We start from the raw sequence: 18,139 nt of genomic DNA on the forward strand, positions 1-18,139 counted from the left end.
AGTACCATTACAGCTGTCGAGATGAACGAGTTAAAAGTAAGTGTTGATAATAGCATTATTTTTAAAATAAAATAAAAGCGTCAGTGACGCGCGTTGAGTACACAGCGCAAACAAAGACACAACAGCAGTAATCGAATGTAATCCAGTTTATTGTGGGGAAAGCTGGCTAGCCCGAATATGCTCACGCTTACCCGCCTTCTGCTTAATCTCACCCGCGTTTGGTGCCTCCGCTGTGGGCAGATGCAGTACTGGGGGTCGGGGATGTTGAAGGCCGAGCTTCGGAGTGTGTGAGGTTTATCTCTAAAGATGTGACTCTGCCGATGTTGAGCAGAAACTCACGACTGTATGCACATTTTAGAACCGATAGACGCGACGAGGACGTACAAAAACACTGACTCACAAGATAGAAAACACGAAAACACCGTTCTGTCGGGAGAGAGAGAAGCTGCAGTGTGTGCACGAATAATAAATAATTAGCTACACATAAGAAATCACTGATCACAGATCAGAAGGAACTGAAGAAAGACTTCTGTTTTCATTTCTACATCCAAACACTGAGAAACTGCCAGCATTCACTCGTTCACAAGCCATGATCTCTCGAGCGTTTGCTTGGGCGTGGCAGATTCTCTGGGCGGAGGAAAGGGAGGAAACCGTTCCTGCTTGGACGTCAAACCAGGAGACTTCAGGATTGGCTCGTCTGGCCTGTCATTTTCTCAAAGGCAGAGAGAGACAGCCAGAACTCGGGTTTACACCGATCAACATTTCTACCCACTTGGGGACAATATTCAGGCTAGGGGAACTCATATTAATGTTGAAATACCTCATAAAATGAAAATTTCATGCCATGGGACCTTTAAGACTTAAAAAGTCAAAAATAATTAAAGCTGCGAGCAGCGATGACGGGCCCAAGCCAGTGGCATCAGCTTAACTGTGCACGGCAGGCAATAGGCATTTATAATGGGAAAACATAAAAGGACTATGTCAAAGTAACCTGAATTCACCACATTAACTGCAGGCGTTGGTGCTGCTATGACCACAACAGCCACATCTATGAGATCAAATACATTTAAATTCATTTCATGTCAGATGATGCCAAAGGTCAAATTGGAATGAGTTCACAATACCATTCAAATGCTGATGTTGTATTATTCTAACACTTCTCTTCATATGCATATCAGGGTGTCCGCGAGGTCTTGAAAAGTATTAAAAGTTGATAAATCCATTTTTGGAAAATGAAGGCCCTTAAAAGGTATTAAAAAGTCTTAATCACGATTTTATGAGGTATTAAATTTTGTTCAAGCTTTGTCAAAAGAGTTTGACTCCAAAAAAGTATTCATGAATATCTTTATTTTCATCCCCATAACTATATAAAAAAAAACGGTGTGTTCGGTCAGTGAGATCAGCTCGGGGCGCGCGCACCGTCTACGGGTGACGTCACGTATTTTGCGAAATGCGCAGTTTGGTGATTTGTCGCCCTCCACACGTTGCGAAACAGACTCTAAATGTAGAAATGTAAATTTGCGGACTCCTGTTTGGAGAAGGATGAGTTTAAACAATGGCCGCAGGGTTTTTCTATGGTTTTTCCCGCCTCCGTCAAATTTCGTGCCACCTCCGTCTGTCGACAAAACTCAAGACAGGCAGTCACTTGTTCAGATTAGGCATGTCGTGGTAATTAAATAATCATCAGAAATATATATTGTCACATGATCATTCAGCAATCATTATTAGTATTTTATGATTTGCTAGTACAAAGTCATCTAAAGCCATTCCATAGCATATGAATGTCTTTCCTCCGCTGTAGCTGTCCATTATTCTCCGTTCCGCATTCAAACTGCGCGTCGCGTTTGGTTACAGTCAGCAGCTGCTCGGTAAAGCTCACTCCAAGATGATATATTCCCGTTATAATACTTGATATGTAGATAAAATAATTTATCTTCCTGGAGTTTATCTAGCGGTTTCTGAACGATGTTGTGCTCGCCACCCGGGTGACAACACAAGGCATCACACGCACAATAACCGGAATTTAAAACTATGAAGAACGAATAATCAGTGACCTTTTGGACCGATATACATAGTAGACTAGGATTTGTGCGCTCAACGCTCATCTTCTCTTCATGCCGTGAACTTTTCAATGTGCACTCGCGCTGCACTGCGCACTCTGACTCCATGTTGCTTTAAGCGCATCGGGATGCGCATATCACATTGTGCCGCACTTTCATATATTTTCATAGTTTTGTGCACTTAAAGATGATTAACAAAAATAGCTAGACAAACAGAGTGAGATTCTGGTTGAATAAAAACATTTTTAAAAAAAATCTAAACAGTGGGAGAGAGTTGTTATTTCATTGTCTGAAACTTTATTTTACTATAGGAATAAGTTTTATCTTCAAAATAGATTCTGCATTTACATTTTTAATAAAACATTGTTTAGTCTGGTATTTTTTTGGACACATAAAATGTCCTCATAAACCATGTAATACCAGTGTAATACCCATGTCATCATACAAATTTGTGTCCTCATAAATCACATAAGCACACACACACACACACACACACACACACATGTTTGTTTTTGTGAAATGTGAGGACATTCCATAGGCGTAATGGTTTTTATACTGTACAAACCGTATTTTCTATCCCCTTACACTGACCCTAAACCTACCCATCACACACACACACACACACACACACACACACTGCCCCTGTCCCTAAACCTAGCCATCACACACACACACACACACACACACACACACACACACACACACACACACACACACACACACACACACACACACACACACACACACACACACACACACACACACACACACACACTGCCCCTAAACCTAGCCCTCACAGGAGACTGTGCAGTTCACTTTCTGTGAAAAAAACCTTGTTCTGTGTGATTTATAAGCATTTTGAAAAGTGAGGACATGGGGAACGTCCTCATATTTCACCCTCTTTTTGTAATACCCATGTCATTATACACATTTGTGTCCTGATATTTCACAAAAACATGCCCACACACACACACACACACACACACTAGTGATGCGCGGGTCGGCTTTTTTTCCAACCCGCGGGTCCTGCTTTTATGAAATTATTTGGCCCGCCCCAGCCCGCACCTCACCAGTGTATCAATTTTAAAACCCGCCCCGCCCCGCCCCGCATCCGCGACCATTAATCATAAATCAGGTCATATTAATAACAAGATAATGATAAAGATTTTCAACCTTTAATTTTCACCAAAGTAGCGTTTGGATCTTGAAGGCTTAACCATTTTTTATTTCAGATTTGTATAGGCAGTTTATAGCCTACGCTACATAACCACTAAACTTTTGTTTTATTTAGCACACAGAAATGTTCATAGCGTGTTTACATTCGCTGTGCAAAAAAAGAATGGCGTCCACTGTACCAGGGTTTAATCTATTTCGGCTAGACTCCAGCACCTCGTCTTCCATCTTCACTTTTATCTCTCCGTTTTTGTTGTCGTGGCTGCCGGTGGTGGGAGCTGCTCGGCGCGCAGCTGTCATGACGTGCCGCGTGATGCCAAATGCTTGGGGACATCATGCAAGTTACGTTGCTACGGCTTTCATATTGTAACCTTATCAAAAAAACCTAATAAAATATGAAAATAGATACTCCCAAATATTTTATATAGGCTATAGGGAATTGCAGGCAACATACATAGATTTTTTTATTTTGTTTTTAATGATGCGCCCCAACCCGCCCCGCAAATAAGTGAAGATTTCTTAACCCGCCCCAACCCGACCCGCAGGTTACCCGCGGGGCCCGCGGGTTATGAGACGACCCGCGCATCACTAACACACACACACACACACACACACACACACACACACACACACACACACACACACACACACACACACACACACACACACACACACACACACACACACACACACACACATACACAGGCAGAGAGGCATGCTTAAGCTGCCAACCCCCACCCCCCTTCAAACACACACACACACACACACACACACACACACACACACACACACACACACACACACACACACACACACACACACACATACACACAGGCTTGCTTTAGTTGCTAACCCCCAACCCCCCTTCAAACACACACACACACAGTGAGAAAGTGAGAGTGAGGGGGGAGGGGAAGGAAAGGCAGAGGACATTGCATAGACTTAATGGTTTTTATACTGTACAAACTGTACATTCTATCCCCCTACACTACCCCTACTCCTAAACCTACCATCACAGAAAACATTCTGCATTTTTACATTTTGAATAAAACATTGTTTAGAATGTTTTTAAAGCTAGACAGTGAATTAAAGCATTTTTGAAAGTGACACACTTCCTGCTGCCAGTTGGTGGCCTGGCCACACACACACACACACACACACACACACACACACTCACACTAACACACACACACACACACACACACACACACACACACACACACACACACACACACACACACACACACACACACACACCAGAGTCCTGCACGGGACGGGTGACCCGCGAATATTGCTGAAACGGGTGAAAAACATCCTACTTTGTCGGATGCGGGTGCGGGTCGGGTCGGACAAGGGAGAAACACGGGTCTAAACACGGTTTTTAAACAGTCACGTGCAAACGAATATAGGCCTATATACAATATATGCATGTAAATTGTAGATGTGTTCCTAAAAAAATATGCCTTGCCTGTATTCCAAGTTGATAAAATAGTTTCAAATCCATATCAGTTCATCTGTGGCTGCGCGCGCGTGCCCTCACAGAAGAATCACAACCGCGCGCGCGCTCTGCCTGCACTGCAGCCGTCAAGATCATATGGATCATGAGGAGTTGAAGAAAAGATAGCCGCAAATGTGGAACTTCATCGCTGAGGAAGCACGCAGATAACCGTGGTAACAAAACCAAGCACAAGCAGTTCTATCGAACAGTTGTGTTATATTTCCTGAGTTTGGTCTCTTAATAACACTGTCTTAGTAGGCCTACATTAAGCCACGTTAAGTGTTTTTTATAATGGTTTTCTATGGTAGGAAAACGTTTAACGTGTAATTATAGGCTACGCGTTGCGTTCATATTCTGGGCTCATCTGATTTTTTGTACATAGTATACGTTATTAGTATTATGTTTACTGAGTTTGGTCTCTTAATAACAGTACATTAAGCCATGTTAAGCTCCCGGCAGAAGTTGTCCTTGTGTTAATGGTCGTGTAATAACTTCTGTATGCTGGCAATAAACATTTTTGTAAGTGTGTCAATAATGTGATATTTCAAATCACATTTTATTGCGGGTGCGGGTCGGGTGTCGGTTCTATTTTAAGCGGGTCGGGTCTGGTGCGGATTTTAATTAGTGCTGTTGTCGGACAACGGGTCGGATGCGGGTTTAAGCACTGCGGGTACGGGCGGGTGCGGGTTTTCAAAATCGGACCCGTGCAGGACTCTGACACACACACACACACACACACACACACACACACACACACACACACACACACACACACACACACACACACACACACACACACACACACACACACACACACACACACACACACACACACACACACACACACACACACACACACACACACACACACACACACACACACACACACAGACAAACCCCTTAGAGAGAAAGAGAGATGGATTTTTTTTATCCTGCTTCAAAACTAATACAATGCTGCCATCTTGTGTTCATTGAGGGGAGAGCAGCACACACAGACACAGAAGACAGAATAGATTATTTAAAGAAATATTTTAAATAAATAAATATATTGATCTGAAAAATAGTACACTCATTTTAAATAAATCCAAGTACAATTACTGAACAAACAATCTTAATTTATTGAAATCAAAAAATGATTTTACAAGATATGAGAGAATTTCTGTTCCCCTTTTTTGTCCTTATTTAATCCCTCGCCATGGCAACACCGTTTGAGATATCCAATATTCGTTCGCATTTTAGCATCTTCCGTATCTTTGTTTCATGTTGACCGAGTTTGGTGGAGATTGAATAAATTGCCTACGAGGAGAACGTAAAAACTCAGACCCTGAATTATACAATTATTCACCTTCAAACCAAAATATCTGACTTCCTGTTGGTCGGAGCTAATGACTGTAAATTAGAAAGTTGTCCGGCTTGAAGAGAACAATATATGTACCGAGTTTGGTGACTGAAGATAAAACTAACCCCCCCACTTTTGTCAAAAGGTGGCGCTATAGAGCCCCTCATCCCCGTCCGTTTCTGAGGCTTTGCCAGTGTGTACTGACTGACATCTCTGATGTGTGTGTTGAGTTTCAAGCAGTTTCAAGCATTTTCAAGCATGCTAAGAGCCTCAAAACAGCCAAAAGATTATTAAACTTTGACACGTTGCCATGGCAACAGTATTTCAAATTTCAGGAATCTATTTCATACGTCTCTATCTGTCATGTTTTCACATTATACTGATGAAGTTTGAAGTAAATCGGGTGAAAATAAGATGGTGATTCAAAGCATTTTTCAAAGTGACACACTTCCTGCTGCCAGTTGGTGGCGCTATAACTTTGACTCACAAAAGTCATATCCATGCAATCGGCATCTTACAACGAACACACAGCTGAAGTTTCATCCAAATCTGTCAATGTTTGCACAAGTTGTAACACACTTCCTGTTTCCCTTTTCTCGCCATAAATTCGTTGCTTCGCCACGGCCAAACCATTTGAGATATCAAAAATCCGCTCGCAATTTAGCATCCATAAGTATATTAAATTCCAGAGCATGGGTTTTCCGAACAACCCATAATAGCTCACTTCCTGTTGGGCTGACGCATAACTTAGAGCATGAAAGTTGTTCGGCCTGATGAGATCTATATGTGTACCGAGTTTCATACATGTATGTGCAAGTGTGTTTGATATATGGACCAAGTTTTCAGACCCCACTTAAGGGGGCGCTGTCGAGTCCCCCTGCCACGCCCGGGTACCAGCTTCAGCCCGGCTCTGATGGCCGCGCATTCTGACGCGTGTGCAAAGTTTCAAGAGTTTTCGAGCACGGTAAGGGCCCCAAAAGTGCCCGAGAAGTCGAAAAAAAATAATAATAATAATAATAATCTGAGGAAGAACAATAGGGCTCTGCGCCCTAAATATTTGAAACGATGGAATTATGATATAATTTTGATATAAAGGTCGAAATTAAGGTTTAAAAAGTCAAAATTATGACACCAAATCAAGATTATGACATTAAAGTTGAAATTAAGATTTAAAAAAAATCTAAATCATGGCATATTAAATAAATACTTAAAATTTAAAAACTATGACATTTTATCTCATAATGACTTTTAAGTTATAATTTTCACTGTCAGTTTCAATTTAGCATGTGATCATTTCAAATTTAAGGTTATAACATCGATTTTTCTCATCGTTTCGATTTTCTATGTTATTATTATGACTTACCAGATCATGATTTTATGTTCCTGTGGCGGGAGTGTCACGTCGGCGCGGCCGCCATCTTGGAACGGTCCGTGTGTCGTCACTCACAGTAAGAATCAATGATGCCACAGCTTCTGGTTGTAAAACCGCCGAGATTTAAATTCCCGTAAAAACGGGATAACCTTTCACAGGTGAGGACATGTGTTGGTTTGTGTTTTTAGACGCAGATATGAGATATTCATACATGCGTTTAACAGTAACGATTGCAGTCAGCTTTCCTTGACCGTTCCAATATGGCGGACAGTTTGTGTATAGTGACCCATAGAAACAGTCGCTAATGAGGCATTTGTTGCTCTACACGACAGCTAATAAAGACGATTTTGTCTTAGAAAGGCATTTAATCGTTTAACAACCCTTAAGTTCAACATATATATGGAAAAGTCCATAAAAACTTTTCTATGGACAAAACAAATCTACTGTTGTGCGCCACTACAGGCGAATAGGGAAAACGAGATATATAAAATCATAATTTCACCCATTGATTAATCACTGTACATTTACAGCACCTGTTGTGTATTACTAGTTATCTGAAATGTTTAAATATGCAAATGAGGTAGTATTTAACTAAATATGCAGTAATTTCCAGAAGAAATCTGAGCATTGGATGAAGTCCGGTTCATAATTCTTGTTTGATTTTGTTGACATACAGGTTGTTTTTTTATCAGAGCTAATTTTGGATTTCTGTTTATCACTCAATAAATCAGAAAATACTGTCATCAGACAGAAATAAAATGCATTTTCACCATGTTTTAAGGAGTTAGATGTTCAATAAATCAGGTGAATGATACATGAACAGACCTTCAGAATATACAATAGATATGAATAAACGTTTGCTGTGTAAAGTTGCCGAAGTGGAGATTTCTGACTCAAACTCGCCACGTTTAAAGATACAGATTGAATTTAGAAACCCAAATAGACATTTTTTAAATAAAATAAACATATTTTAGACGTTCTCTTTCCACTAGCCTGAAGGATGATGATACACTATTAGCAAAAGTATTGGCAAATCACTGAGTTCAGGTGTTCAATCTCTTCATGGCCACAGGTGTAGAAATCAAGCCCTAGGCCTGCAGACGCTTCTACACACATTTTAATTACTAAATATTCCACGCTCAACTGTTAGTGGTGTTATAACAAAGTGGAAGCGATTGGGAACAACAGCACGAAGTGGTGAAATCACAGAGCGGGGTCAGCGCATGCTGAGGGTCACAGAAGTCGAGTCAAGAGCTCCAAACGTCCTTCAGATGAGCTCAAGATCAGTGTGTAGAGCTTCATGGAATGGGTTTCCATGGCCGAGCTGCTCATCCAAACCTTACATCACCAAGTGCAATGCAAAGCGTGGGATGCAGTGGGGTAAAGTGCGCCGCCACTGGACTCTAGAGCAGTGAGACGTGTTCTCTGAGTGACCAATCACGCTTCTCTCTGGCAATCCCATGGACGAGTCTGGGTTTGGCGGTTGCCAGGAGAACGGGACTTGCCTGACTGCATTGTGCCAAGTGTAAAGTTTGGTGGAGGGGGGATTATGGGGTGGGGTTGTTTTTCAGGGGTTGGCCTCTTAGTTCCAGTGAAAGGAACTCTTAATGCTTCACCAAGACATTTCGGACAATTTCATGCTCCCAACTTTGTGGGAACAGTTTGGGGACGGCCCCTTCCTGTCCCAGCATGACTGACCAGTGCACAAAGCGTCTCCATAAAGACATGATGAGCGAGTTTGGTGTGGAGGATCTTGAGTCCTCAACCCGATTGAACAGCTTTGGGATGAATTAGAGCGGAGACTGAGAGCCAGGCCTTCTCATCCAACATCACAAATGAAGAATCCCCATAAACACACTCCTAAACCTTGAGGAAAGCCAGAAGAGCTGAAGCTGTTAGAGCTGCGACTCCATATTAAACCCTACAGATGAAGAATGAGAAGCTCATGTGTGTGTAAAGGCGGACGTCACAACACTTTTGGCAATGTAGTGCACATTATAAAGCAAAATAGCTTGTCTTGCTCTAAGAGAGTATGATTCATTTGATTCGCGTTTCCAGAAAGCTACTGAAATATAACAACCCTTCCATCCCGAGGGAAGCAGAAATCTCCTGTTATTCCAGAGAGCAAATCAGACGACACAGCACTTTTCTTCACCATTTTTTTTTCCATTGATTTGTTTTACATACATTACATACATACATACTATACATAGATACATAATTAACATTTATAAAATCCTCCCCAAAGTCTTTTAGCATCCAGTTTAAACAGCATGCCAAGTTTGAGTACTGATTCAGTACACACACACACACACACACACACGTTAACACCACCAACACACAGGTGCCCACATACCTGCATGCGCACACACACACACACACACGGGATATGCATACATGCGCGCACACACACACACACTCGACACGTGGCTGAGGATAACACTGCTGAATCGAGCCATGGTGGCGACAGGCATCACATGACCAGAAAGAAAACGTCAATGCGTCTGAAACACAAGCCGTCACAACCAAACAAACCTGCAGCCAAACTCCAACCAAAGATCTGCCAAAACACCTTCCGTCCATTCATATCAAGACTTTAAGCACATAAAGAGAAAAGATGGTGCGGGTATAGGACACGTAAACAGGAAAATGAAGGACTTATAAAAATAGATTTATATAGAGATTTATGTGTGTGTGTGTGTGTGTGTGATACATTTTCAGCCCTCAACCAAAAAGAAAAAACGACACAAACGAGCTTTTCCGAATGATAAAAGAATAAAAAGTGCTGGACAAGGACAGTATTTCCAACAATATAGGTTTACGCTGAAGTCAATAACACCTTTCCGTCGCATTCGGTACATCAATAATGCATACGCAGAAATCATAAAGGAATCTTTTCCCCTCGTATACGTCTGAGGAGATCATCCGCGGATGATGCACGTGAATGCTTTATATTCTTTGGGGGTGAAACACAACTGAAAGTGAAGTGCGTGATGGGATGTCAGTGTGTGTGTGTGTGTGTGTGTGTGTGTGTGTGTGTGTTTGTAGTGCGCGTGGTTCTCCTCCTGTCTCTGTCAAGTATGCTCCGGTTGCTCAGTGCAGATTGGTTTAGCTGTGTCATTTTTTTCTTTATTTCTTTTTTTTAACTCTTATGTTGTTGTTATTTTCTTTAGGCTGCGTGTGAACTCTTCTGCTCCGGCTGGCTCTCGTGGGACGGGTGTGTGTGTGTTGTCCCGCCGTCACTCGTATGATCTTCCCTTCACAGCTTTGGGCTCGGATCACGTCTGGATCTCGGCTTATTCATATTCAAGAAACTGTTTATGGTAGAATAACAAGTACCTGCGAAAGAGGGGAAATACAGTGTTTTTATATTTTCAGATACAGCTGTAAAACACTCAAATGGAAGCTTTTGTGACTTTTTATCTCACAAACTCAAGTTTATATCTCATAATTGCGAGATTAAAAGTTGCAATGTGCATGGCGGGAACAAGCTTTCATAACAACAAAAAAACAGCAGAATTATTTAAGTTTCAGTGGGTTATTGAAATAATATTTTGAATTTGTTTTGTTTTGGTTAAATTTCCAGAAACGCTTGTATTTTGTTTTGTCATTTTTATGAATTATAGTCTATATTGTTAATACTAAAATTAATAACAAATTGAAAAAAAAGTTTTAGTTATTTTAGTACAATCAAGTAAATGAAAATGAGAAATGTTGCCTTGCCAACTAGCTGAAATATATATTTTTTATTACATACACACACACACACACATACACACACCCACACACATGCATACATACACACAAACACACACATGCATTCATACACACACATGCATTCATACACACACATACATACACACACACACGCACACACACATGCTTACATACACACAAACACACACACATGCATTCATACACACACACAGACACACATACATACACACGCATACATACACACACACACGCACACACACACACACACACACATGCATTCATACACACACACACACACACACACAGACACACATACATACATACACACGCATACATACACACACACACGCACACACACATGCATACATACACACAAACATGCATACACACACACACACACACACGCATACATACACACACACACACACGCACACACACAAACATACATACACAAGCATACATACACACGCATACACACATGCATTCATACACACACACATGCATACATACGCATACATACACACACACACACACACACACACACACACACGCACACACATGCATACATACACACAAACACATACATACATACACATACATACACACACATACATACACACACACACGCACGCACACACGCACACATACATACATACACGCACACACACACACACACACACACATACGCACGCACGCACGCACGCATAAACACACATTATAAATCAAGCCTTATGGAAGTCCAGAGGCCATGAAAATGTACTTGGACGTTTAAATCAGTAAATTATATCAAACATTTTATTATATGGTATCAATAATAATTTAATTTACAATATTAAAGTAAATTCTGAATTAAATGCAAAATTAAAATAATGCTTTCATAAAGGGATAGTACAAAATATCAAATTATGCAAATTATGCTTAAAGTTACTGCACTAGAAATAACTTTATTTTCACTGTTCATTTATTAAGAAGGCACTTTAAGCAAAACATTACAATAAATAAAAGTATAGTTCTATCTAGTGCAGTCATTTATTTGGCCCTGGTTTGATGTTGAGTTTTGAATGCGGGTGTGTGTGTGTGTTGTGGTCAGTGTGTAGATACTGACCCTTCGCTGTCCAGAACGTCTTTAATGCTGGCTTTAGTGATAATGGCGTCATCACATTTAAACCACTGGTCCTTGTGCTGCCGGATGAACGTGGTGTAATGGCCGCTCTCCAACGTGCCCTGATGATTCACCACAGCGAACAGAGAATACCTGCAGCACACACACACACACACACACACACACACACACAGCATGTGTGATATACATCGTCTGCATACTTTACAACGTACTTGACACGTCCTTCACTTTACAAACACACTCAGAATACACACGCTTTCACTGCATGACTATTAAAATGCATTTATAAAGCCGTCAATGTTCAAGATAAGGGGCAAAAATACTCCAGTATAGCATTTAATATAGTTAATCAATATCACAGAGTGCGCTTTTCTTCTCCAAATATCAGCACGACTACATGTGTGAAATTGATTTTATATGACAGTTCAATAAACAAGATGTTAATATTAAGTGAATTGCATTTTATACACAATATTGCCTGTTTTTGCTCTATTTCACCAATAAAATAATTCCAAACAAAACCACAGGACTGCTCTGTGTCTCTGAGCAACACACAGCAGTGTTTCATTGCTGAATGAACGAATCGGTTTAATGAAATGATTCAATGACTCGCTCATTAAGACAGTCAAATGCTTTGTTCCTGAATTAATCGGTTGAATTAATGATTAAATGACTCACTCATGAATCGGTTGAATGAATGATTCAATGACTCACTCATTAAGACAGTCAAATGCTTCGTTCCTGAATGAATGATTCAATATACTTTGTTCCTGAATGAATTGGGTGAATGAATGATGCAATGACTCACTCATGAATCGGTTGAATGAATGATTCAATGACTCACTCATTAAGACAGTCATATGCTTCGTTCTTGAATTAATCGGTTGAATGAATGATTCAATGACTCACTCATGAATCGGTTGAATGAATGATTCAATGACTCACTCATTTAGACAGTCATATGCTTCGTTCTTGAATTAATCGGTTGAATGAATGAAACAATGACTCACTCATTTAGACAGTCAAATGCTTTGTTCCTGAATGAATCGGTTGAATGAATGATTCAATGACTCACTCATTAAGACAGTCAAATGCTTTGTTCCTGAATGAATAGGGTGAATGAATGATTCAATGACTCTCATTAAGACAGTCAAATGCTTCGTTCCTGAATGAATGATTCAATGACTCACTCAGACATTCCAATTCTTCGTTCCTGAATGAAAGATTCAATATACTTTGTTCCTGAATGAATCGGTTTAATGAATGATTCAATGACTCACTCAGACATTACAATTCTTCGTTCCTGAATGAATGATTCAATGACTCACTCATTAAGACAGCCAAATGCTTCGTTCCTGAATGAATGATTCAATATACTTTGTTCCTGAATGAATCGGTTTAATGAATGATTCAATGACTCATGAATCGGTTGAATTAATGATTCAATGACTCACTCAGACATTCCAATCCTTCGTTCCTGAATGAATTGGGTGAATGAATGATTCAATGACGCACTCATGAATCGGTTTAATGAATGATTCAATGACTATCATGAATCGGTTGAATTAATGATTCAATGACTCAGTCAGACATTCCAATTCTTCGTTCCTGAATGAATTGGGTGAATGAATGATTCAATGACTCACTCATGAATCGGTTTAATGAGTGATTCAATGACTCGCTCATTAAGACAGTCAAATGCTTCGTTCCTGAATTAATCGGTTGAAATAATGATTAAATGACTCACTCATGAATCGGTTGAATGAATGATTCAATGACTCACTCATTAAGACAGCCAAATGCTTCGTTCCTGAATGAATGATTCAATGACTCACTCAGACATTCCAATCCTTCGTTCCTGAATGAATTGGGTGAATGAATGATTCAATGACGCACTCATGAATCGGTTGAATTAATGATTCAATGACTCACTCATGAATCGGTTTAATGAGTGATTCAATGACTCGCTCATTAAGACAGTCAAATGCTTCGTTCCTGAATTAATCGGTTGAATTAATGATTAAATGACTCACTCATGAATCGGTTGAATGAATGATTCAATGACTCACTCATTAAGACAGCCAAATGCTTCGTTCCTGAATGAATGATTCAATGACTCAGTCAGATATTCCAATGCTTCGTTCCTGAATGAATGATTCAATATACTTTGTTCCTGAATGAATTGGTTTAATGAATGATTCAATGACTCTCATGAATCGGTTGAATTAATGATTCAATGACTCACTCAGACATTCCAATCCTTCGTTCCTGAATGAATTGGGTGAATGAATGATTCAATGACTATCATGAATCGGTTGAATTAATGATTCAATGACTCAGTCAGACATTCCAATTCTTCGTTCCTGAATGAATTGGGTGAATGAATGATTCAATGACTCACTCATGAATCGGTTTAATGAGTGATTCAATGACTCACTCATTAAGACAGTCATATATGAACACAGCAGGAGCTGATGCAGTATTTTGAGTGGGTGATCATGCGTTCACTTACTTGTTGTCGTTGTTTAATGAGTCCACTGGCTGCTGGTACTGTCCATTCATTCGGCTCTCTTTACTGCGAGACAAACACAAAGGACATTAGCACTGAACCTGCCATGCCACTCCACTTCCCTTCCATAAAGACAGCGGAGATGAGGAGGAGTGAGGCTGTACCTGGAGGCCATGAAGGGGGTCATGTCCAGCTCCAGAGGAAAGGACACATAGGTGGTGATCTTCCGCCGCAGCTTCGCTGAATGCTCAAACCGCTGGATGGCAGAAAACAGAGAAGGAGAGATGCAGACAGGCATTAGGAGGAGAGGAGGAGGAGGAGGAGAGAAGAGGAGAGGAGGAGAGGAGGAGAGGAGGAGAGAGAGAGAGAGAGGAGGAGAGGAGAGGAGGAGAGGAGGAGAGAAGGCCAGGCTCGGCCCACAGATCGCCCACTGACCGTCTAAATATTCAACATTTTGCTGGTTCTTGGCCAGAATGTGAATTCAATATAAACATTCAGTCAGAACCAGGATAATTGTAACCGATTAATAATAATTAAAAATAAATTAGACATGTACAGAACATTTTTAATTCTTTACTACATTGGGTAAAATAATAATTTAACAAATAACAATAAAATAATAATACAATGTATAGTATTGATATAAATAGTAGTATTAGCTAATAGCTATAATAATAATAATATTAATAATAATGTTGAACAAATAATTAAACAAGACATGTATCGCACATTTTACATTCGATACCACTTTGGGTAAAATAATAAATAATAATAATATATTAATACAGTAGTAGTATTAGCTATAATAATAATAATATTATATAATAATGTTTGTGAAAAGTGAATTCTGCCGTCAAAACATTTTTAATACACAGTAATATTTTTCAACTAAACATCGAAATAAATCTAATTAATAAACAAAAAAAAAACTAAAAAACTAAATTAACCATATAAACTAAATTATTGATCTAAAGCCCACACTGTCACTGTATGATTATTGAAATGAACTGATGACATCAGCGTTTTCTCCGGAGCGGCTGAATAAAATTATGCTGCATTATTTTCCTGTTTAACACTGTAAAGCTGCTTTGAAACAATCTGCATTGTTAAAAGCGCTATATAAATAAAGTTGACTTGACTTAATATAACATTTTAATATTTCAATACATTTTTATGTGACATTATTCATTTTACCCTTTATATAATTATTATTTGTTGTTGTAATTAATAATAAATAATATAATTGTACAATTTCTACACATTTCTCATTTAACATTCATATTATATTCAATATAATAATAATAAATACTGGTAATATAACAAAAGGACAGAAATATGTTAAAAGTCTATACTAATGTGCATAATAATAATATACTAATACAGTAGTAGTAATGATGATAATATTTGTGAAGTGAATTCTGATATCAAAACTTTGTAATTACAGTGTAATTTTGTTTTTACACGGTAGTATAGAATTTGAATATTTCTATACATTTATCTATTATAATTATTATCAACATAAATCACACATTTCATTACAGAATTTTGTGAATTCTGGCATAAAACATAATGTAGAATATGAAAATGGATATTAAATATTACATTTAACGGTGTTATTAAATTATTAGCATTTAAAAATAAGCATGCACAATTAAATATATACAATATCGCTCATTATTATTATTTATATTTATATATATATATATATATATATATATATATATATATATATATATATATATATATATACACATACACACACACACACACACACACACACACACACACACACAAATAATTAAACAAGACATGTATAGAACACTTTAAATTCTATACCACTTTGGGTAAAATAATAAATAATAATAAAATAATAATAATAATAATAATAATAATATATTAATACAGTAGTAGTATTAGCTATAATAATAATATTATTATATAATAATGTTTGTGAAAAGTGAATTCTGGCGTCAAAACATTTTTAATACACAGTAATATAACATTTTAATATTTCAATACATTTTCATGCGACATTATTCATATTACCTTTAATATAATTATTATTTGTTATTGTAATGAATACATATTAAATGAGAAATGTACAGAAGTATTAAAATGATACACTAAATGTGTGTACAATAAAAATAAAATATGATATTCATAAAGTAGTATTAGTAATAATAATGTTAGGCATTTGTGAAAAATTAATTCTGCCATGAAAACCTTGTTTTAAAGTGTACAATTTCTACACATTTCTCATTTAAACATTCATATGATCTTCAATATATTAATAATAAATACTGGTGATATTACATGAGAAATGGACAGAAGTATTACAATTCTATACTAATGTGCATAAAACAATAATAGCAATGATAATAATAATAGAATTTGTGAATTCTGATATCAAAACTTTGCAATTACTGTGTAATCTTGTTTTTACACGATAGTATAGAATATTTCTATACATTTATTATTACCATCATCACCATAATCACACATTTCATTACAGAATTCTGTGAATTGCATCAAAATATTTAATATCCATTTTCATACTGTACATTATAATATTACTAGGGCTGTCAAAAGATTAATCGTGATTAATCGCATCCAAAATAAAAGTTTGTGTTTACATAATATATGTGTGTGTACTCTGTTAATTATTATTTATATATAAATACACACACATTCATGTATATATTTAAGAAATATTTGCATGTATATACATTTATATAATCTATAATATATATAAATATAAATGTTTTATATATAAAAATAATATTTTTATTCTTAAATATATACATGAATGTGTGTGTATTTATATATAAATAATAATTAACAGAGTACACACACATATATTATGTAAACACAAACTTTTATTTTGGATGCGATTAATCGCGATTAATCTTTTGACAGCCCTAAATATTACATTTACCGGTGTTATTAAATTATTAGCATTTAAAAATAAGCATGCACAATTAAATATACACAATATCGCTCGATATACAGTATATCAAATATGTGCTGATGCTAACAAAAAAATAAATGTAATAAAATATATCAGTAATATTGATTGAAACTGATCACATGTTGGATTTTCATCTGCATCAAAACAGAAGCAAATTTATGCACACACAGACACACACACACACACACACACACACACACTTACTTTCAGGTGGAAACACGCCACGATAGGAAGTCTCTTCATCGTCAGCTGCTTGGTGGACTCCTGGTAACTATGGCAACCGCTGCATTTGATCTTGGCGCTGCTTCCTAAGTGTTCGGGTCGGGTGAACCTGCAATGCAGAAGCGTGAGTGTTGGCCGGAGCGATCTCAGATAGGGGA

The 18,139-nt window shown here is 38.0% G+C and overlaps 1 protein-coding gene across 1 annotated transcript in view; it reads right to left on the reverse strand.

The window, feature by feature from the left end:
• Nucleotides 1-9,546: 9,546 nt before the first annotated feature.
• usp22 (ubiquitin specific peptidase 22) overlaps nt 9,547-18,139 on the reverse strand; it is an 86,639-nt gene continuing 78,046 nt past the window's right edge. Inside the window, exons 10-14 of the mRNA XM_079846331.1 lie at nt 17,964-18,090; nt 14,956-15,047; nt 14,795-14,857; nt 12,265-12,414; nt 9,547-10,781 (exon numbers count right to left, since the gene is read on the reverse strand). Coding sequence (XP_079702457.1) covers nt 10,739-10,781; nt 12,265-12,414; nt 14,795-14,857; nt 14,956-15,047; nt 17,964-18,090 — 475 coding nt within the window. The 3' untranslated portion in view covers nt 9,547-10,738. The remainder of the gene's footprint in view (nt 10,782-12,264; nt 12,415-14,794; nt 14,858-14,955; nt 15,048-17,963; nt 18,091-18,139) is intronic.

Source organism: Gobio gobio (assembly GCF_949357685.1).
Source record: "Gobio gobio genome assembly, chromosome: 20".
NCBI lineage: Eukaryota > Metazoa > Chordata > Actinopteri > Cypriniformes > Gobionidae > Gobio > Gobio gobio.